This window comes from Strix uralensis, chromosome 10, assembly GCF_047716275.1.
Source record: "Strix uralensis isolate ZFMK-TIS-50842 chromosome 10, bStrUra1, whole genome shotgun sequence".
Lineage (NCBI taxonomy): Eukaryota > Metazoa > Chordata > Aves > Strigiformes > Strigidae > Strix > Strix uralensis.
In genome coordinates this window covers 705,740-727,904 of record NC_133981.1, presented here as the reverse complement: position 1 = coordinate 727,904, position 22,165 = coordinate 705,740, and the positions used below count along the sequence as shown (strand labels likewise).

Below are 22,165 nucleotides of genomic sequence, written 5' to 3'. Positions count from 1 at the left end.
AGCAGGGGAAGATGAGACGTCGTGGGGATGTGGAGAAGCTGAGGATTGTGAACGGACTGGTGGCAGTGTCAGAAGACATAAAGAAGAGTTAAGTTTCTGCGAGAAAGGCGGGAGTAGGAGATCACAGGCGAAGGGACGACACTGGCACAGGGACATCCCCGGGCTGCAGCACCTGCCTTCCCACAGTGCGGACCCCCGTGCCGCCAGGCTGACCCTGCACCAGAAGCGCTGACAGATCCTGACGCTGGCCCTGCCACGATCAGGAACTCTGTTATGTCGGACGTACGTGAGCACACAGCGGGGACGAGCCCAAGGCTAAATTCAGCGCTGGGTTTTGGAGCCTGCCCCGTCCCCCCCCGTGGGAAGCTCTGGCCCCGGTTGGAGGCGAGGGGACTGCCAACGGCTACACGGCTGCCTCCAAAAACATGAGAAGAGCACGAGTCCTGCTGATACGGGAGCTCTTTGCATCCCGAAAGCAGCACAGGCTGCCCGGGCCAAGGCTGACGTGCGGCACCTTCCAGCAGACGCACAGCTGCTCTGGAAGGGGCAGCCCAGGGACGCGTGGGCCTTTCGGACCCGCCGCAGCATGCGCGGGCAGGATCGGCCCCAGGACTGGCCACACGGGGAAGAACGACAGTGCTCCGCCAGCGAGATACTATTTCTGTTTGGCTTTTTGGCTTTCAGGCTCAGGAACTGTGGGATGTTATGGAAATCTGCAAAAGTGCTAATCAGACAGCAAATTTCAAAGAGGGGAAAGAAGGGCTGGCAGTCAGGGACTAGAGATAAAATGGCAAACTTGGAAACCTCAAGCATTGTTCGGAAAACTCGTTTGGAAATGAATCAAAACTGTCTTTGGATTTGGCTAGTTGGGAGAAAGGAAGTTTAACTAGAGATCAGTGCTGATTCAGGACAAAAAAATACTTAAAAAAACACAGTCTGGGGCCTTTTTTCCTCCTATTGTGAATGTATTTTAATGAGACTTCATTTTCATTTTTGACTGAACTGTTACGGGCTCTTAAAGCTACCCAGGGCACTGAAATAACTTTGCCGTAATGGAAAGCACAGTTCAGGCTGGCATTACTTGAACTGTTTCACGCACGATGAGCGTGGGAGGGCTTGGGTTTTATATGCTTGGGAAAAAGAAAAGGTTTAGAGCACAGCCTAGATTCACATGTTGCTGCCCTATTAACAAGGCTGACAAATCATTAGAGATGTCCTCCCAGGAACACTTTACAGCCATTTCCAAAGTGTCTTGGTGAGGCTGGGGTGGGAAAAGCACAGAAAACAGCTGCTTATCCCAAGTGCTTGCTAATTTTGGGATGATTATCTATTTGCATTCTGTGAAGAACCAAAGCTCAGCTCCATCCCACATGCAAAACTTTGGGAAGATTGGATCCAGACCTAAAATCTGAATTCCGGACCTTAACTTTAACTCCTGGCCCCCTGATCCTGTTAGGAACCAGGCACAATGGCACCACGGTATCTCATGGGGAAGGCAGGCTTTTTTTTCAGCATTTTCCGTCAAAGCTGTAGCAGAAAGCAGAGACATGGACCATTTTATCTATGATTCTCACTCAGTTCTGCAGAAACAGAGGTCTGCATTCATTGTGCAAGTGTTGCAAGTTTCCTCTGAATCCAGGCCCAAGCAGCAAGCCTCCTGCTAGTTCTTCATCGCATCTCCTTCACACACCGAGCCAACCCTCCCCCTGTCAGAGTGGCCACTCTGCCGCCTTCAGGTGCCCTCCACATGTTCAGACCACTAGTGACTGTGGCCTGCAGCTCCCTCCCAGTTGAAGACAGCTCCTTCAAATCATCTTCCCCCAAAACACAAATGGACAGACTGTTAGGCAGAGCATTAATACAAAACAAATGTTTCGAGCATGTAGCGTTGACTTACAAGGGAAAATACAAGCACTTGGAATTTTTCCACTGCACAACGGCAGGGACCTTTGCAGCAGCTGTTTCAAATAGACGTTGTGATTAATGGGGATAATTCAGGAATGAAAACCAGACCCATCGTCACACGTCTGACAGACCAGTGCTACAGGCAGGCGGGCAGCCCTTTTTTTTTAACCAAGAAATGCCTCTCTGAAGGCAACAGAGTTCGATCCAGAGAATGCCAGGCACATGGGAGGCGTCTGACTATCGCTCATATTTAAATCAGAGCCCTGCGCTGAAACCAGCCCGCGCGTAAGGAGGTGCCGTCTGTCTGACCGCTCTGAGCTCATTCGTGCTGCGAGGAAGGTCCCGGCTCCACTGATGCGGACCGAGACCCGCCATCCCTTTGCACAGCTGAGCTCGTGTCCGCCGGGGACAGCCAAAGGGCCTCTCTGGACATTTCTGTCTGATCAATTCTCTTCCGCCTCCTATTTCAGCAGGCAGCACGGCTTCTCCTCTGAGCAGGTCCCCCACCCTCACTGTGGAGCACACGTGATGTGAAAACCTCTTGGAAATCAACTCTTTATTATGCTCTAGTATGGAAACCATTTGCTTTTCAGAAATGGGAAATAGGCTGAGCCCATGAAGTAAGCAGGGGACTGCCAGCCCCTGCCAGGACCCCTCCATGGCTCACAGCTCGCCCCAGCACCGCCATGGCTATAGGGATGGCCACCAGCTCCGCCACCGGCCCAGGACAAGCCTGCCGGTGACAGGTCCCTCCCTGCCAGGCGCCCCGGGGAAGGGCAGTGTGCTGGCACTCCAGAGCTCCTCGACATTAATTAGCTCCGTAACGTGCCCAAGTCTTTAGGCCCACGTGATAAGATTCAACTTTCTTTCCTCTTTTTTTTTTTTTTCCCCCCTGAGAAAGCCTTCTTGCATAATGTCCATTTTTAGCACAAATTGGAGTTGGATCAGATGCCTCACATGTGGTCTCCACTCTCCAAAAGGAGAGATCAGCACTTTTTTTCTCCAATGGTTTAACTGCAGGCAGAAAAACTGAAGTTTAAAAAAAATTCACTAATTCACTCCTTTCTGCTCTTACAGGCTGGATAGTTGTGCTGCATTGGCACGGCCAACCTCATTCACTCCTGTAACTTTTCTTTCATTATACTGGCTAATTGTGTGAGCTAAAATGAAAGATTATGAACTACAAAACCACAGGCTTTAGGACAAAAAGTGATCATCAGCTGAGATCAGAAGACATTATGATATGTATGAGGACAGTACAGTACTGCTTCTGTGGCTATAGCAAACACTTTGGAAAAAGAGATTTTTCAAAGGCTTTTTCAAGGCTCTCCCCTGTGGGTATAATGGGGTGTCCTCCAATTAACTGCCGTGGAATCAATTAAGTTATTGCTCAATCCTTCTGGGAAATTCCAACCAGAACTGGCAAACGTTGGAGATAAAGCACTGAGCAGATGGACTGCTGATGTGCTCCGAGATGCCAAATATATTCCTTTTCATTACCGTCAAAAGACAGTCAGGCTTCTGGACAGACATCCCACCTCTGCTGCTAAGACCTGCCTGGCCAGTGCGGAACCAGGAGCCGCCTCCCGCGCGAGGAGCCCCACACACCAGCGGGCACCGGCACAGAGCAGCCCCTGGCCCCGGCGCCGCCGGCCCCGCGCTCGAGGCAGACAGAGCTGAACTGCCTGGCAACCACCAGCACGGCTGCGCGAGCTGGTCAGAGAAAACAACAAATAACTGGAACGGTTTCCAAAACCTCAAGCCATTCTGGTTATTTTTTCAACTCCCCTACGGCTCTCTTCTCAAGCATGGTGAAAACACTAGTTCGTGCTCCGGCCTTAGGAAAGGCCTGCTGCGAAGTCTGATCTCACCAAAACCCCAGGCAAAAGTGGGGAAGCAACTAAACTTCAGATTACTTTTCCACACTTGAACCTTTCAATACACTGGAGTTTGCCGGACATTAGTGCCCATTCCAGTGGCAATGCTGACAGGTAATTAGGCCCTCAGCTGCCCCACACACCCCTCGCTCTGCTCCTCTTACTCTGAGATAGCTGTACATGCAGATGGACATCCAGTTGGTCAGCATCTTCTCCACCACGGATTCCGTTCTCCTCAGCATCAGCTTGGGGTTTTTGGAAGCCGAAGCATCTATCAGATCCACCAAGAGGTCCTTCATGATGCTGGTGTAATACTCCAGTTTCCCGTGCAACGCAATAGTGAGCAGGGAGGCCAGGTTACATCTGAAACACAGAATTGTGCATGACTCACGCACCCATCCAGCAAGACTGAACTGCCAAATGGCATAAACACCCCACCAAAACAGAAAGGCAGCATTTCAGACAACTTTCATGAGCATTCTCAACAGCATTAAACTTCAAGCCCTCTTTCAGTGCGGCAGGACCGTGGGTCAGCTTGCACCCTCTTACTGGTAAACCAAGTGTTCAGGGACCCAAGTGCTCACAAGCGAGTCGCTCATTGGACCTTTTGGTGCTCTTCAGGTTTATGGCCACCTGTGTCTAATAGAAAAGTAGGAGGCAAGTGCAACTCAACCTTCAACGGAAATGCACAGCTCCAGACCCGGGCTGCATCGCTTACAGGTAACGAATAAACCAGCCTCCTTCAGCTGCCAGGCCTTTGGTTCTGAAGTTCATACCTGTCTCTAACAGCAAAGTCCTTCTGTTGCTCAAGAGCATGGACAAACACAATGAGAAAGTGCTTGTTGTTGAGTAAGGTGGAGAACAGCGAGATTCCTTCTTCCATATTGGGTCTGCAGTTTTCAGGGATCTAAAGAAAAAATTTAGAAAGCAGAGTGAGAAAAACCCTGCTTATTGTTTTTCACAGATTCATAGAATCACAGAATGGTTTGGGTTGGAAGGCACCTTAAAGCCCATCCAGTCCTACTCCCTGCCATGGCCAGGAACACCTTCCACTAGCCCACGTTGCCCAAAGCCCCGTCCAACCTGGCCTTGAACCCTTCCAGTGAGGGGGCAGCCACAGCTTCTCTGGGCAACCTGTGCCAGGGCCTCACCACCCTCACAGGGAAGAATTTCTTCCTTACATCTCATCTAAATCTCCCCTCTGTCAGTTTAAAGCCATTATCTCTTGTCCTGTCCCTACATGCCATTGTAAAAAGTCGCTCCCCAGCTTTCCTGTAGCCCCCTTTGGGTGCTGGAAAGCCGCTATAAGGTATCCCCGGGGCCCTTACAGCAGCCTCCCAGTTTTCCTCTAGCTTACCCTTCCTGACTGCAAGGATGTCCCTGTTGAACATGGAGGTACTGAGCTGAAGACGCCTGACAGCACGCTTCCCTGGCCAGGCCACGACTGCGTGTGACCCACGGCTGTGTCAGAAGCTGCTCAGCCAGCGGGGCAGGGGCAGCGGCCACTCCTCTCTGGTCAGCACTTGTGAGGCTACCTGGAGTACTGTGGCTAGTGCTGGGCTCCCTGCTACGAGAGGGAAACCAGAGCAAGTGCAGTTGAGGGCTGCCAAAACAATTAGTGGGTGTACGAGGAGAGGCAGAAAGGGCTGGGTTTGGCCGGCCTGAAGAAGATGTGGTAAGGGGAGATCTCACCGCAGTCTTCAGCTGCCCCGTGGGAGGGCAGAGAAGACAGAGCCAGGCTCCTCTCTGCTGGCACAGCTCTAGGACAAGAGGCAAGGGACACCAGATAGAGCGTGGGACACTCATTAAATGTAAGGAAGGAAGTTTTCACCTTTAAGGTGGTTGGACACTGCAACGGGGCCCCGAGAGGCTGTGGGATTCCCATCCTTGAAGATATTTGACACAGCTGGACGAGGCCCTCAGCAACGTCACCTCACTGGAGCTGTTTAAGCAGACCTCCCTTCCAACCTAAGCAAGACTCTGATTCTTCCAATTCCTACTTCTTCTCCACATGAAACCCAGCTCTGGGACAACAACAGCTTTTACCATGTCCCTGCTTCGGAGGAATCTCATTTAGGATGAACTGTGTAGGGGACCGAAGTGACATAGAGTACGATACACGCAGGAAGAAAAGCCCACAGTGGAGCTGGGGAGGGTCTCAGGACAATGCTCCTTCATGGGAGAGCAGCTCCACAGATCTGCCTTCTCCCATCAACCAAACTGAGCTGATGCTGGGATGTGTTAATTGCTTCAAGTGATCAAGCATCCCCCACACACCACAAGAAAACGCATGGCACTGTCAACACACGCGAGTTATGGTTAGCACCCGCCCCGGAGCATTTGTTTTGTTAGTGGGTTACTCACTTTCCATTCCCCCACCAGGAGTGGGTGAGTTTCCTGGACCTGGGAGCCCACCTGGGAGCTGAGCTGCTGGGTGGGCAGGATGTAGCACTCCTCGTAGAGCGAGGAACACTGCAACCAAGCACAGCGTTAGGGGAGGGCGGCTGCACCCGGCCGCGGGCCTCCTCGTCTGCCACGCGCCACAGCGCAGCGAGACAGAGAGACGTGTCATCGGCACTGAAGACCACCCATTATGAAGAAATGCATTGGTATGGTTTACGAAGCCTTTAAACACTTTGCAAGAGCCTCTTGAATGAGCAAACAAACACCACTAGAACGGGGGGAGGCAGATGTCTGCACAGACAGGAGGCTGTTAGGGTAGGGAGACTGCAAATAGACTAATTTGACAGCTAGAAAAATCCCAGAAGAGAAAGCATTATAGAAGACTAAGTCAAAATAAAGGAGTACTGCGTGTTTTAACATATGTAACTTCTGAAACAGATGGGAAAAATGTTTAAATCTCTAACATTCATACAGCAGTCTGAATCTTAAAGACTCTAGTGTGCAGATATATAGAGACTGGGTAACTTAAAAACCTGAGTAATAACTACTAATGAAACACTCTGCAGTCATAAATCATCATCTCACTCCTCACCACTGAAATGCAACTGCCTCAGGGGTGAAATACAGCCGCTGTTAAGGGCGCGCAGCGACAGAGCGGAGCAGCCGGTGACGGGAATTACGGCACCGGCGCGTCTGGTGCGGCCCTGGAGGAGGACGCTGCACAGACAGACTGGGACTGGGTGCCCACGGCATGTTTTACTGGGAGCACCAAGCACCCAGCCTTTGGCAGAGAGGAGAGAAGGAGGGGACAGAGACAGCTAATGAGCTGCCGAGCACCGGCAGAGCATCTGGGAAGGGTCGGTGGCACCCTATGCAGCACAAAAAGCCCCCTCTCCCCAAACACCCTTTAGCCTCTGCCGAAGAGTGGGGTGACACTGGAGCCCCCGGGGAGCAGGGGGAGTCCCCAGCACCTGCTGCTCTTTGGAAGAGGGTGTCCAACGGCATCCAACGGGCAAGCCAGAGCGACTCCCGGGACGGTGCTGCCGCCAGGCTCCTGCTGTGTGCAAGCAGGACCGACCTTACTTCACACCCCAGGAGCTGCGGCTCCACTTTTGACAATAATTGAGGTTGAAATATGTGACAACTAAATATATAACACTGGAATGATTTCGCTACGCTGCAATAACCCTTTAGCAGAGGGAAAGCAGAGTCCTGATCTGGTTAGGAAGGACCTGGGAGTGATTAGGGGACCGTGAAATGTGGCATCGCCTTACTTTGGGGAAGAACGTCCGGGTGACAAAGTGCTTGTACTCCAGGAATGGGATCCCCTGGCTGCGGTTCAACTCCTTGGTCAGGTCTGTCATGTCTGTCTGCAGTTCCGCAAAACCTTACACAAAGAGACCCACAGATGGTAAGAGCTCCCATACTCCACCAGCTGAGACAGTAAGCAGGCTGGCACTGAAAAACACGGCATGTCTCATCTCTGTCTCCTTGAGCCTCTCCCTCGAGTGGGCGACGTGGGGTTTTCTTGAGGAGCAGCAGATTGCTGTCGGGGTTTAACCACCAGCACTGTACATCAGCAGTGACAGAGGACATCCCTGGCTGCAGGAGAGCAGGACCCAGCCTGCACTGCAGCGTCACGTACCACGGGGACAGCAAACGCTTGGACTGCGTCTCCCCTTGCCCTACAGTGCTGCAGTTCTTGTTGCACCCAGTCGTAAAGCACACTAAAGAGTAAAGCACACTAAAGATTAGTGTGGCCTTCAAGCAACCCCCGGACGTGGCCAAGGGCCATTAACCCCAGGACAGGGAAACCAGTGGCACTGAAGATCAGTGGCTTGCCCAAGTCAGGCAGCAAGGCCGCAGCAGAGCCACACTTCCAGCTGCTGAGCCTCACTCACAAACCCTGCTGAAGCTCAAAGGCAACAACAAAAATTCTGCTGTAAATAATTCTATAAACTTCTACAGAGTAGAAGGTGAACAGCTTCAACCCTGCTACTCTGTCACCTCCCTCCTAGTCCTGGCTCCTCCTCAGAGCCCAGCACGGTGACTTACCTTTGCGGATTTCCTCCCGGATCTGCGACTCCATCTCCTCCATCTGGAGCAGGGTTTTCTGCCAGTAGCGCTCCGCTCTGCGGCTCTTTGTGCAAAACACAAAGAGAGCTGGAAAAGAGGAAGGGAACAAGCCTTTTGGACTACGGCTTAGGAGCAGCTTCAGCTGGGATCAGAGCAGTCCTCTGCTGACACGGGTGCAGAAAGCTAAACTCAGTGTTGGTTTAACACCTACAACAAGACTGGTATCTGATCAGGCAGTTGTCGATTATCTGTAAATAAGTAAAACCAGCTGGAATTTAATGATCATGCTGTAACTGTCATCTTCAATTTAGGTCTATATTCAGATTAACTGTATATGAATGTATTCCAGCTGATTAACAGATACAGATTTTAAGGCATTTACCACCTGTATTACAGTGCTCATGTCTGACAGTCTTCCTGTGCCTCCAGAAATATGTTTCTGATGATGGGTGGTGTGTTTAATAAATAGTGTGCATTATAACTTTTATTAAATATAAATTAAATCCCTATTAGAAACACCTCATTTTCTGTGAACTGTCAGGTTTCTTGCCACACAGTCATTCTGGGCATGCAATGAGAAGATACCCTAGCCAAAGGACACAGGTGTGCTGCACAGCTTCCAGCGAGGTGAGCAAACTGCTGTGTCTGCTCCAGATGTGCAGCTAAGGACGCTCGCTCTGTTCTCCATCCTCTCTGCCAGGCGCCCGTCACCGGCTGTTACTGACAACGGGACCTCGGGGTGGGTGGACCTGGTCTGGGACAGCCTGTGAGTCAGACCTGTTCCAGTCACTACCAGTCCAACACCAGTTTCTCACACCCTTCTTTATTTATTTATAGTAGCTACTGAGTGTTTGGGGGAAAACGGTAAGTTTATAAATATCACAGGCTCAAGTCACAGAGTTGAAGCATGGATGCAGCCAGCAAATGCTCCATCCTGCAGGAAGGTTTGATCCTGGGTACTGGCTGGGTCCTGTACAAAGAAGAGCGGCCACTTGCTGCACCCAGACCAGTTTCAGACACTGCACAACTGCAGCACTCAGAGGTTTCCTAACACGTGAGTGAGTCACCCTCACCCCTCCACATGCAATGAGAAAAAACCTCAGCACAGCCTGGAAACTCATGGCTCTGATGCCTTACCTACGACCGAGAGGACCAGCAAGATACTGCAGATGACGATGGAGACGATGATTGCGGTCTCTCCTCCCCCAAGGTGCAGCATTGCGATTGTGTAGTTGAACTTTCCAACTTGGATCTAGAGCAGGAGAGGAGGGAGGAAAAGCAGGAGCTGAGCGGCACGCTGCCCAGCCGAGCGAGGAGGGACGACAGGGTCAGCGCTCAGCAGCCCTTCGCCCAAGGACGCACTGACAACGCTGGCTCAGCCCCCCAGGCTTTGCAGGCTGGGCTGGGCTGGGCTGGGCCGGGCCGGGCCTTTCACTGCTGGACCTTGGGAATTTCGTGTGTCTCAGAAGAGCCCAATTCCCATCCTGTGTGCTCTGGTGGAAAGCCGAGGCTGGCTCGCAGCAGGCTGCGGTACCGCAGTGGTGCCCATCCCAGGGCCACCACAGGGCTTCAGCAGCAGAGCTGAGGGCTCCAGCCCACGTCCTGGCCCCACCATACCCACCCCAGAGCACGAGACAACCCTTTCTTAGAGAGCTCACCCTCCCATACAGGACTGCCTGGACTACTTTTACTAGAAAACCACTTCCACTAATCATCCGACTTTGTTATGCCTCTGAATGGCCTTTGAATCCTTTCTCCTCCAAAAGCAGAACTGCTGCCACTCAGGAGAAGGAGGGCAAAGAAACTTTAAAGTCTTTGAAATACAAATAAAGTAAGGGAATAAAAATAAATAATAATGGGATCAGAGATGAGTAATGATCCTGCAGCTAAAGCAGTGGGCTGGGTGTCAGGAGGTGCTGGCTCTGATCCCAACCTGTACTTCTTGTGACACCAAGCACAAACCACTTGAGCTCAGCCCTTTGGTCTCCTGATCACCAGAAGGGAAGAGGCCAACACACATCACAGGCAGGCTGGTGAGTTTGCTCGGTGCTGTTTATAAACGGCTCTCTAGGCTCCTGGGATGAAAGGGTTCAACAGCATCATCTGATAAGGAAAACTCATGACCACACTAGTCTTTCACTTCTGGAAATGCCAGTTTCACTTCTCTCAAGGAATGAGAAGTGAGAGAAACTTCAGCAAAAAAAATGAAACGAGGTAGGAAAGAAGAGGGAATAATCTTATGATTACATCTGTGTCACAGCACTCCGGGAAAGATGCTGTGGTTAAATTAGAGTCAGCTCAGTGCCACAAGCAGGGCCTTCCCACCACGTCCACACATCGGACACGGCGTAGCGCACAGCCCACCAGCAAGTCCAAGCCCTTGCTCTTGGGAGCGCTGGCGAGGGCATTGGTGCTGCCAGCTGAAGGCATCAGACAAGCCTGGAGGTCTGTCCCTGTGCTGCTCCCTCCGCAGGCAAGAGAGGAAGGACTGTCCTGCCGCGGGCAGTGCCAGCTGCCATCCCCCGGGGTCAGGAGCACCTCCAGCACCTCCCACCATCAGTGCTGGACCACAGGGCCTGGCCCCACAGCTCCAAGCCCCAGGGTGCCAGTGCACCAGCCCTCAGACGGACGCTGGTGCTGGTGGTTTCTGGGGTGGTGCCCCCGGGCAGCGTCCAGCACGAAGAGCTTTCGTCTCCTCACCAGCAGCCGAGGTGGGGGATGGCGATGGGGAGCCACGAGCGCTGCACGAGCATCTGCAGAGCTTCGTTTGACAGTCTGCACAGCACCCTGCCTGGCCTCAACATCTCCACCTCTTTCATCTGAAATGCTGCCATGAGGCAAGTCCTCTATGCATTTTGAGTCTTTTTTCTCACCAACTCAACCTTTTGCATTTGCCAGAGGAGAAATCCCACGCTTGCTGTTTAATTCAGTGTTTGAGCAGTTTAGTCATGAACAAAAATGGGTTTGAAGGCCTCAGCGAGCTTCTCTTGTTTATTTGGACAGGTCTATTCAATACAATTTTTTGTAAGGGGAATTAATTAGGCTGCAGGTTCAACAGCAACATGTCCTGTCACCAGCACGTGGTGGGGGTGCAGAGGGGGCCGGAGGACACCCTGATCCCGGGAAGAGCTGTTGGGGCTGGGCAGGACTCCAGGGGCACAGGGCCACCTCGGGGGTCACTGGGAACCGCGCTCCGGCTAACGGGAAGGATCCGTCTTGCAGCCTCCCAGGGTGTGAATGGGATCCCCTTGGGACTACTAAACTGGACCAAAATCAAGCTCCAGCTCACCTAAGGCACACCCAAAAGAGCTACTCAAAAGTGACCCCCTAAGCACAGGAAGGCTCAGGAGCCCCGTCTTCACCACCAGCTCCTTCTCTCTACAGACAGCTCCTGCTGCCCAGTGCGACTTGCTAACACGGACTGGCCCGAGAACACCTTCACAGAACAGGCACACCCAAAATCACAGTCAGAATTAAGATCAACAGCAGGGCACGTTTTAAAGGGCCGTTTTCCTGTGCCGCGCTCACTGCAGATGTGAGCCCTACCCTCTAAACAAGATCTGGGCACTCACAACACCAGGCACGGCAGCTCGCCAGAAGAGAGAATCCGCCTCAGCCGGGGAGGCTGCTGCGGCCCCCGACAGCTGTCCCCGACGCAGACCAGGCAGCGACCACTGCGCGAGTCCGGCCCCGTCTCACCAAAGCTCTTACCAGTATGCTATAAAGGCAGCTGCTGCCCGCGACATGGCCAGCGGGCGGTAACTCAAACCACGTATGAGGGTTTAATAAGTACACACAGACATGAATGCAAGTTGATTATGTCGCTGCGCTCTCACTGCTGGTACGCTCTGAACAGCTGTGTGATACTTCAGGGCTGGGTATTATTCCACTGCTTCCTAGGGACCTACGAGGGCATTGCCCTCAATGTTTCATGCCAAACCAAGGCTAGCAAACTCATAAATTCCTCTTCTTCCCCAAAGGGATTTCCCTGTTTCTCAGTTCTCACTACAACTAAAATTACCCCATTTAAAATTTCCATTAAAATGAATTGGGAAATTCTGCTACTTCTGCATTTCCCTGTTTCCAGTTTGCATCAGAATTTCATACACCACAGACTGTAACCAGCGAACTGGAAAATCCTGTCAGTGAATTTGTGCCCTTCTCCTGGGCAGCACAAGACTACAGCCTCCTCAACCCCCTCTGCAGCCTTCCTCCTCCTCCTCCCCATCCCCGCCGCAGGCTCCCACCCCTTCACTGTTAACCACGGACTGGGAGGGGAGCTGCAGGGTCTCAGAATGTGGCTATGGAGGCATTTTCTCTCCAGATACAAAGAGCCACAGTCACATCCCTGCGTGGCAAGGAGCCGCATAGGACATGAGGGAAACTGAGGGCGAGAAGAGCAGTTAAGTCAAGCCCTCTGTGGAAAAAAGGACAGTAACAAAGTAGTGTGAATTTTGCAGACGAACAACAGCCCTGAACACTGAACCCTTTGCAGTGACAAAACGGCAGCCCCTGGGAAGCAACAGGAAACCTTCCAGCCTCTCTTGCTCTCCCCGGTCACAGGCAGGGACCCATCTCCAGCGGCTTATCACAGCCTGGGAAGGGTCAGGCTCTTGCGTCCACTTGCAGCTCTTCTGCTGGCAGGAGGAGGCCAGTTGACTGAAAACTGTGTGGAAATCCCCAAACGTATCCCATGAGGGGCAGAAAGAAAATTACTGCAAGTGACAAAAACTCACATGCCTGGGATTTCACAGTGCCTTACAAGAACTGACAAAATCCTCCCGCCCACAGCTTACAGCCCAGTTAACTCAGCAGGCAGCTGCTGGTGCCTGGCAATTCACAGTGTGGCAGCCCCCAGTCAGCGTTAGCACCGACGGCGCCTCATCCCGCCGGCGAGTCACCCCGGGAGCGGGGAGGCTCCTGGAACTCACCGTCACAGGTAACTGTCTTTCTGAGGTGCTCAGGGACTCGTTGACAGAGCAGTGGATGACTTTGTCCGAAACAATCTGGATCTCACACGAGATAAGGCCAATTTTCACCTGGTACTCATTGCTTTCCAGGCCCAGGCTGTCAGGCTCTTTCTAATGACAAAAATAGAACCAGGATGTCAGTCTTTAGAGTAGCGGCTGGAATTGCAGTGGATTTTGCTGCTTTACTTTCCGTATTCCCTGCTGTTTTTCAGACCTGGGGGGACTCTCCCTCACCAAGGACAATTTTCCAGCACTCCACAGGAAGCCCAGAACTGGGCCATTCCCCATTTTCCTGTTTCCCATTCCTCACTCAGCATGGGGCATGGGACAAGCAAGCCCCTCATGGAACCTGGAAAAATCTGCTTTTGATCTGCCCTGGCTGTGCACCGCAGATAAGGATCTGAGCGCCCACCTGGGAGGGGGGAAGGATGTACAGCAGAGGAGATAGCCAGGGGATGCGTCTGCGGAGCCTGAGAAAGGGGGAGTGCGTTTCTGAAGCACGTTGCAACCAGTGAGGATATCCTGCACTGAACAATGGCCTTTGAATTACTATTGTGCATTGTCCGAGCCACTCAATCGCTGCACCCCGACTTCCTTGTTAACTGAGCTCAATTCAGTAGCCAAAAGAGAAGAATGCATGACCTGTTTCTGCAGGAATAAATATCTATTGTCAGGACTTTCTGGAGTACCTGCCTGATTTCAGGCCAGTGCATTATCATTCTTTTTCATATGTCCAGTATTTTATTTAGCTTCTTGCTATTACATCCTCCTTCAAACGCAGCTCTCTGCTGTCGTGCCTCAAAGGGCATCCTGAGGCCAGGCTGCGGCTCCTGACGAAGGGAGATGCAGGTGCAGCATCCTGCTCCCGCGCAGCTCCTGCCTCTCCCCTCCGCACCCCCCCTTCTCCCTCCTGCGCTTGGGGACAGTCACTGGGCTGGTACTTGGGACTGAGGAGCTTCCCAGTGGGGAAGAGGCAGAGCTGGAAGTGCCGCTCTCTTACATGTATAACCAGGGTTAAGGGCTCGCCAGGATGGTGCTTGATCCACTTCTCCTTCTTGGCTGTGAAGAACTGGGGGTCGGCATAGTACTCCAGGCTGAACTTGCTGATGTGCAAGGCCTCCTCGGGGTACATCTCCTCGTCCAGAGCCGGACGGTCATCCGCGTAGAGGCGGCCATTGAGATAGAAGTCGACGGGTGCGGGCTTGCTCCCCACAGTGATGTTGGAGGCAGCTGGAGAGGGGCAGGTGATCACGGTGTCGGTGTGAACCCTACAGCTCTGAAAGCAGGTGAGAGCACGCACATCAAAAACCCGACATCCTGAGTGCTCCCACCCAGCCCTGCTCCCAGCCCGAGCTGTGGCAGGGGCCAAGGCCTCGCCTTCACGCTCCGAACGCCCCCAGGCACCGGGCACGCAGCCCGGCTCCCAGTTACTGGGTGATACCCCGCGGGGACACCCACCGTTTGCTCTCTGCCAATGCCACGGACAAGCATGGACACGTTCTGGACCAGCTCAAAGCCTCTTCCTTCCAGGGTGATGGTCCTGCCCCCGCTTCGAGAAAAAGGGAAGAAAGAGAGGGCGACTGCAGAGGACCACACAGCAGCGAGGTGCAATGGCTGAGTCTCCCTGCTGCCATTTTCCCAGGGATGTTTCCCAGCTGCTTGAGCAGAAAATGTAACCCAACAGCGAAAGTCTTCTCCCTCCTTACAGCAAGCATCCACCCCGCTACCAAGATATCAGGGAAGGAAGGAGGAGCAGCAGCTGCTGCGGTGGAAAGCAGGGGCCTCTTCCAGCAGCAGAAAACTGTCCCCCTTACTCCCACTCCCCAGAGGAGCAGCCTGCCTCTGCTTGCCTGCTTACACAGCAGGATTGCCCAGGCCACTGGTGGTGTAAGAGCTTAACCTCCAACGCCCCACAGCAAGGGCCAGGAGATGTTCCCTGCCCCTGCTCCACAACAACCTGCAGAGAACTGTAAGTCTTGGACAGGGAAGAGACCCCTTTAAGGTTGACAAGGATCCTGCATCTCCCAGACACTTCTGATTTAGATCAAAACGTGAAAGTTGTTCTGTATTTTGGATCTGCTGCCTGGGGGATGTGAAACATGGGCCTCTCAATGTGCAGTCAATTAATGACAGTAACGAGAGGGTCCTGATGCACGCAGGACTGCTAGGCAGAGCAAGGGGTGGAGAACCGGCACCGCCGCTCTGTTCTGGACAGCAGCAGCTATGCCCTGGACTGACCGCCTCCTTCCTCCATGTCATACTGATCTGTTTGGAATATTTGTCAGGGAACAGTCAGGACTTACAAATCCTGTTATCCGAAGACCACTCCAGACACAGTGACTTTGGGCCCAAGGCCCTGAGAGTCAGGTTCTCTGAAATCTGTGGATATTACCACGTAGTTATGATCCAAGTTTCTAACTAAGAGCCTGTCACATCTGCAGACTGGTTTACAACTTCTGTTTCATTTTAAACTTTGCTTACACAGATTATTTCAGCAATACGGTAAGATAAATCAGATCCAGCTAAATTTTTACACAAGTTATTGAGCCCTCATGGTCAGCAGCCCAGCAACACACTGGAGCAGTCAGACTACACAAGCAGTCTGAAGAGAGAGTCACATTCCCAGGGGTCTGAAATTTGGAAACTGCTGTAAATACTAAGAAAGCAGACTAAGGGGATGGAGAAATACCCTGGTAGTTTCCCTTGTGAATATGGGCAGTGTCATTCCTCCCCTGTCTCCGTGTTCAGATACCGCTCTCGCCACTCAGCACAGTTGAGGAGCCTGGCAGGAGCTGAGGTTGGCTGAGTCACTGCTGTGCCTTGTCATTAACTCTCCCACAGCCTGCATCTTCGGCACTTGGGAATGCCGAGATAGGGCTTTGCCCCGGCGGGACTGAGCCATCAGAGCCTGCTGCCTGCTCACGCCCCGAGCGCGCTGCTCGCACCGCGGTCCTGCCAGCACAGGCGCCGGACTCTCAGACCTCGTGGTCAGCCCTGGGTTTTCCAGGCTCCACAGCTGAGGAAGGTGGGATTTCACCATGGTATCCAAAGGAACAGGAGCCTGAGAGCTCCATGGAGAGACATGAAATTAAAAGCAACACGCTTTAAAAATGAAATACTGTGACCTTGAGGAAGGCTGAAATAAAAAATTACAAATCTCAGCTTATCCTCCAGCAGTTTTACTGCCAAGAAAAATCCTCAGGGTCTCATAGAGCCCCCCACCTGCACCTCCCTAAAGCACCCACCAGGTGTACACAGAACAGCCACCGAGGCTGACTTCTTTCCATGTCCTCAATGCGCCGCAATGAGCTACAGACAGTCCTGGTGTGTGAGACCTCTCCTACTGCAGCGCTGGGGTACGCTGAAGCACCCCGAGAGCCCTCTGTGGTGCCCTCCTGGACCCGTCTGCAAGGCAGTGTGTCAAACCCCAGGGCTGGGAAAGCCCCTTTCTCCCGGCAGGACCCTGTCCCACCAGCCTGGAGCTGAAGATGCAGACACGTGCCAGCTCTGAGGTGAAGTCATGATGCCACAGCGGCGTGGCACGGGGCCCTGGTGCCGTGCCCGGCCTCCCAGCTGTGCTCCAGTGACTCCTGGGGCTCTGGACACAGGGTTTGCTCAGGATCTGCTCGTCATCTGGGTGGCTTAAAGCACAAACAGGGCGAGCTCGCCTTGCCTGGACCAGGATACTCCGATTAGCTCTGCACTTGCATGGCAGAGCCCTGCTTACTTCTGCATTCGGCAAAAATTAAGAGGCTGATCTCAACAAAGGCCACAGAAGGAAGGACAAATCCTGGCAGACTTGGCTGTTTCCACTGGGGGAGGGATCTCACCTGATCTGGCTCTTTTTGGGGTTGATGTCTGATATAACTGGGTTCTTCTCAAACTTGAATGTGATGTCGTAGCTGGCACAAGACTTGTTCTCAAACTGCACACAGACGGGCACAGCCGCGGTGAGCTCGGCGGACGGCATGGTGCAGGTGATGGTGCTGTCGTTGCGGCTGTGCGGGGAAAGGCAGGAGAGCTGCAGAGACCCAGGGCAGAGAGCGCAGCCAGAGCCAGGCACCGCGGGCCTGAGCTCCCCCTCGGAACTGCGGCAGGTGGCAGACACCCGCAAGAAGGAGCTGCCAGCCACGCGCCAATCGCCTGTTAACTACGTTGTCTACTAAGGAGCAATTCTCAGCATATACCGTCCCAGGCTGCCAGACCGATTTCCCCTGCAGCCAAAGGGGAAGGGCAGGCTCCTGCTTCTTCCTGCTGACGAGACGGGAACATACAGGAGGGGTTTCTTCTGACCAGCAAGCTGCCACGGAAGCGGCACCCTGGGCGTGCAGGTGCCTTCTGCCTCGGCAGATGCGGGAACGAAGCCCACATCTACCTCGCTCCAAGGGTTTTGGTCCCGGTCCCAGACCACCCAAGGGGCCTGGCAGCATGCTGCCAATGGTACATGGGAAGCTGGTCACTGCCACCATGTCACAGCAACACCAGGGTGGTCACTCAGCCAGAGAAACCCGCCCCACCCTGCACCAGGCAGCTGCACCACACTCTGCCTCACCACCCAGCCTGCTGGGGATGCTCCAAGGCTCAGCAGCAGCGGGCAGTGGTGCCCCCCACCAACACCCCAGCTCTTCCCAAACTCCCGGGGACAATATCAGCCTTCCTAACGCTTTGGCTCTGGTGACTCATTCAGTGCCAGTCCCCGGCCCCCGTCCCACCTGAGGTCAGTGCACTGCTTGGAGGTGTTGACGAGGACGCGGAGCTCAGAGCCGATGTCCAGCTTGCTGCCTCTGATGGTCACTCTGGTTCCTCCAGCCTTCGGGCCGTTCAGCGGAGCTATGGATTGCACCACGGGAAGCTAAAAACAAAGGGGAAATCTGTTTTCTAGTCTGGTAAATTCACAGCTGGATACTCCACACTGCACGTGGGATCACTTCAGTAAATTTAAGTATCCAGTATGGTGAGGCTCTGAAACAGCAGCACAGCACAAGCTTTCCCTGGCAGGGTTTCAGAACAAGGGGAGAGGTAAAAGTGCTGAGGAGTGCGATCATATAAAACCTCTGTGACTGTCTACAGTCCCTAAATTCTGGCAATAAATGAGACATGAGTCCAAACTGGAGCCCAGGACCCCATCTGTCCCCTGAGCTTTCCAATGGAGGGTCCAGAGCTGGCGACAGGTCAAGGTCCATTAGCAAAAGGAAATGTCTCATTCATTCCAGGTCCCACCATCTCTGCCCTTGCAGATCCATTTCCTCCTGCATGCAAAGATAATGCTAAAGCCCTGCTGGAGGATGGCCTTGAGATCTGTGAAAACAGCCACCTGGGTCTAGATAATTGAATATCAAACTCCTCCTTAAGGAAGCTTCAAATCTGAATCTCTTGAGGCAATGGGAACTAAGGGGGAAGTCACTTTGCCTCTCTCCATTTTCAGCAGAAATTAGCATGTATGTTATCTGCATTTGCAGCCCCTGAAATCTTCCTGAGATTCATGAGTTTGAGGCTTTGATAACTAATGCAGCGCTGAACCCTCATGTCTGCTACACAGAGCACCCCAGGAGAGTCTGCTGGGCAACCTCCCTGCTCCAGTCTGAATAGGACACCAAGGGCAGAGCAAATAATTATTTCAAGACCCTTCCATAAGGCACTTGGTAATTCCCTGTCAGACACCGCCAACCCTGGAGGCACGAGACCTGCCGGGATGCTACGGAGGTGGGCTGGAGCTCACCACTACAGCCCGTCCCTCGCTGCAGCCGCAGAGCAAAACCACACCGGGGCAGACTGAAGAACACGGGCTAAGCTGCTCCGTACTGCCTGGTGCTAATGCCCTTTCCTGTCAATCCTAGACACACAAACATGCTTATTAATAGCTATCCTTGCCCTTGTCCTACACTCAGACTGCTTTATTGCTCTGCAGCCATTTCCTCTGTTGTTTCTGATCATTACACGTTTCCACAGGATTCATTTTGTCAATTTGTATTTCTCTGAGTGTCTGCAGGCAGCTGTCTCCTGCCCTTGGCCCCTAACCTATGCATTCAAATGTGCAGTTACAACAACAGCAGAGAGGATTATTCATGCTCCCCAAAGCCCCCCAGCTCTTCCCCTCAGCAAGAGCGAGTGGCTGCAGCTCTCAGTGCACTGCCAGCGCTGATTACCTCCATCGCAACTTTTGCAAAATCAGCTCATTTGGCAAATTCCGCACATCCATAGCCTGCTATAATGTCCTGGAGAAGTCTCTCGATCACCTTTCTCCCTCCTCCTCAGCAGAATTACAGCTGAATTCCATCTCTTTTGGATATGTCTAACAGGGACTTTGCAAGATGTTGCACACAAACAATATCTGTATTTTACAAAGGACCTTCTTTGCAAGGGCAGTTCTAACAGTCTTTGAAACTTTTTCAGGTAAACAGTTATCAGTGCTCAAGCTCAGGTCTCACCAAGACTAGCCTTGCACGGTGTAGTCTACTCCATCTTCAGCCATCACATGTGAAAGGAGAATCAAGAAAACTAAAGGGTGTTGCTTGGTTTGCAAATGGTGTGGAAGCCACTTTTGGTGTGGAACACACCACCAGCTACACGGTGCAGCTTCGCTCCCCGCCACACATGTGCACAAAGCAGGGCACTCTCTCACCTCTTCTCCAAGCTCTGCTGAGATGCACAGACACAAGACAGCTTTATGCTGTGCTACCCAAGCAGAAAAGGGCTCCTCTCCCACTCCCAGAGGAGAGCCTTCTCCTTAAGCCTGTGCAGGAGCTGCCAGCACGGAGCTGCCGCAGACCCAGCTTGAATCCAGCGACTGGCTTCTGCTGCTCTTGCTTTGTTCAGCGCTGGTGCTTCTACAGGTGTTTCCTGAGAGGGCTTTTCCTTGCATGCTGAAAGTCGGCGAAGATGCCGCCCAGCCGTTTCCCACTCTTGGGGCCCTTCTCCCCTTTGCCAACCCGGCCATCGCCCCAGCAGCGGGCGACGAGGCCGAGGCAGCACGCACATCCTGACGGCAACGCGTCGGAAATCCCAAACCCAAGGCCTGTACCCTGTGGTACCTTGCTCCACGCCAGATACTGGATCTCCAAGCCGTTCTGGATGTGAACATGGACACCTGGAAACGAGGGGGATGAGTCCCAGAGCAAATGTCCTCCCGGGAACCTCCGCTGAGCCAGGCCTGGCAGTGCCCTCGCCCGCCGGTCCCCTCCCCGTGCGCTGCCAGGCCTGGCTCTGCCTCTGGCACTGGGATGCGCTGCGCCTGGGCTGGCTGCACGCCGGGTAAACCTCCCTGAACTAAACACCTCACACGTGATCGGTTACAGGGTGGGGGATTACACTCCATGATCCTGCCCTAAATTCTTCACAATGGCTACCAGGAATCAAATGTCATTTCCTGGGGCTCAAGTCTTCTTTCAAGCCACTAGACTGCAGCACAGTCTATTCTTCCCCAGCTAAAGCAACAGCAGAAGCACAAAGGCTCCAAGTAAACAGCATGCCCTTGGCACCCATCCTGTTGTGTTTGCCTTGGACGCATGGGGCTGCCCATGAATAGCGTCTAGCCAGAGACGGGGGTGCTTGTAGGGAGGAGAAGAAATGCATAGATTCCTTTCAGATTTATAGAGATTAAAGTTGTCTTTGTGAGATGGTACAGTAGAACACTATAAAGGGCTTTTCTTTGTATAATGATGTGGGGTTAGCTCAAGTCTAATCCCCACACATTATTCTCATGCTAAAACTAAGACAATCTCAGCAGCAAAAAGTACCAGTTCTAAATAATGTGAGTCCACGGTATGTAACTTACACCCCACATAGAGACTTTGCAAGTCTCAAAAAATCTCACAGGTCATAATAGCACTTTAGCAAAAGAGGAGGAAGAAAAATGAGCTGCTCTTTATAGCAGGAGAAACAGCGGTACAGGCAGAATGGGAGATGCAGCACTGCAGGAGCTGGGACTGGGGGCAAGGTGGTGCCTGGCGACACCCTGACCACAGCCCTGTCCCTCGCGCTCAGGCTGGGATTTGTCAGACCTCGCTCGGTGACCACAGGCGAGGGGACACATCAGCTGCTCCACGAGGGCCCTGACATCTTTTATTGTAGACCCTCTTTTTTAGGCCATCTGGGGGTGCAGGGGCTGCAGGCTTGTTTTACGGGGCACAGGAATCACCAGAGAAACACCCGTGAGGCAGTTACTCACCACGTAGGAGTATCGCTCCCTGGACTTCCCTTCCCGGCTCACGTTAACTGTTACCACATCAGAAAACGCCTCCTGAGCCTCTCCGGTCTGGCACACGATCCTGTGATGGGAAAGAGAAGGTTGGCTGTCGTGCAGGGGGCGGAGGGGCTGCCCCACCAGAGCAGCGGGGCAGAGCCCACGGCCTCCTCCTCCTCCTCCTCCTCCTGGGGGCGCGGGACGGGGAGGGACAGGCTGGGGCAGGGGACAGGAGGGTGACAGGAACCTCCTGCCTGGCTCCCCCAGCACTCACGCCTCGGAGACGACGTATCTGTCGGGCAGCGGTGTGCACTGCACGCTGCCGATCCTGACGGCTCCCAGGACATCGCTGAAGCGTCGGCCCATGTTCCTCCCGCGGATGGTCAGCAGGGTCCCCCCCTCCAAAGGCCCATGCAGCGGCTCGATCTGTGGCACAAGGGAAAGGTCAGCGGAGAACCACCAGGAAGCTTCTTGCCTTCACCCCTCAGCCTGTGCCCGGGCCCCCGTCCCCCCGTGCAGAAGCAGAGTGGCTCCTCACGCTCCTGCTCCCCACACAGCGCTCCCGCCGCTGCGCTCCCCTTCGCTGCAGCTTTGCAAATGAGAAGCCACAGCACTTCTACGCTGGGTTTGGTACCAGGGTTTGGTCAGGGCTTACTCCAGCTGCAAACACATCTGGGGTGAAACATCCTTCCATGCCACAGCTTGGAATGGAGCTGGGACAGAGACAAACCCAGAGGAGGGATGTTAGTGTG

The 22,165-nt window shown here is 53.3% G+C and overlaps 1 protein-coding gene across 1 annotated transcript in view; it reads right to left on the bottom strand.

The window, feature by feature from the left end:
• The window catches only part of PLXND1 (plexin D1), an 80,082-nt gene that overhangs the window by 17,416 nt on the left and 40,501 nt on the right, over positions 1-22,165 (bottom strand). Inside the window, exons 13-25 of the mRNA XM_074878752.1 lie at positions 21,688-21,839; positions 21,399-21,498; positions 17,944-18,083; positions 17,062-17,229; positions 14,690-14,780; positions 14,232-14,507; positions 13,193-13,342; positions 9,399-9,513; positions 8,241-8,348; positions 7,460-7,572; positions 6,147-6,254; positions 4,559-4,689; positions 3,947-4,145 (exon numbers count right to left, since the gene is read on the bottom strand). Coding sequence (XP_074734853.1) covers positions 3,947-4,145; positions 4,559-4,689; positions 6,147-6,254; positions 7,460-7,572; positions 8,241-8,348; positions 9,399-9,513; positions 13,193-13,342; positions 14,232-14,507; positions 14,690-14,780; positions 17,062-17,229; positions 17,944-18,083; positions 21,399-21,498; positions 21,688-21,839 — 1,851 coding nt within the window. The remainder of the gene's footprint in view (positions 1-3,946; positions 4,146-4,558; positions 4,690-6,146; positions 6,255-7,459; positions 7,573-8,240; positions 8,349-9,398; positions 9,514-13,192; positions 13,343-14,231; positions 14,508-14,689; positions 14,781-17,061; positions 17,230-17,943; positions 18,084-21,398; positions 21,499-21,687; positions 21,840-22,165) is intronic.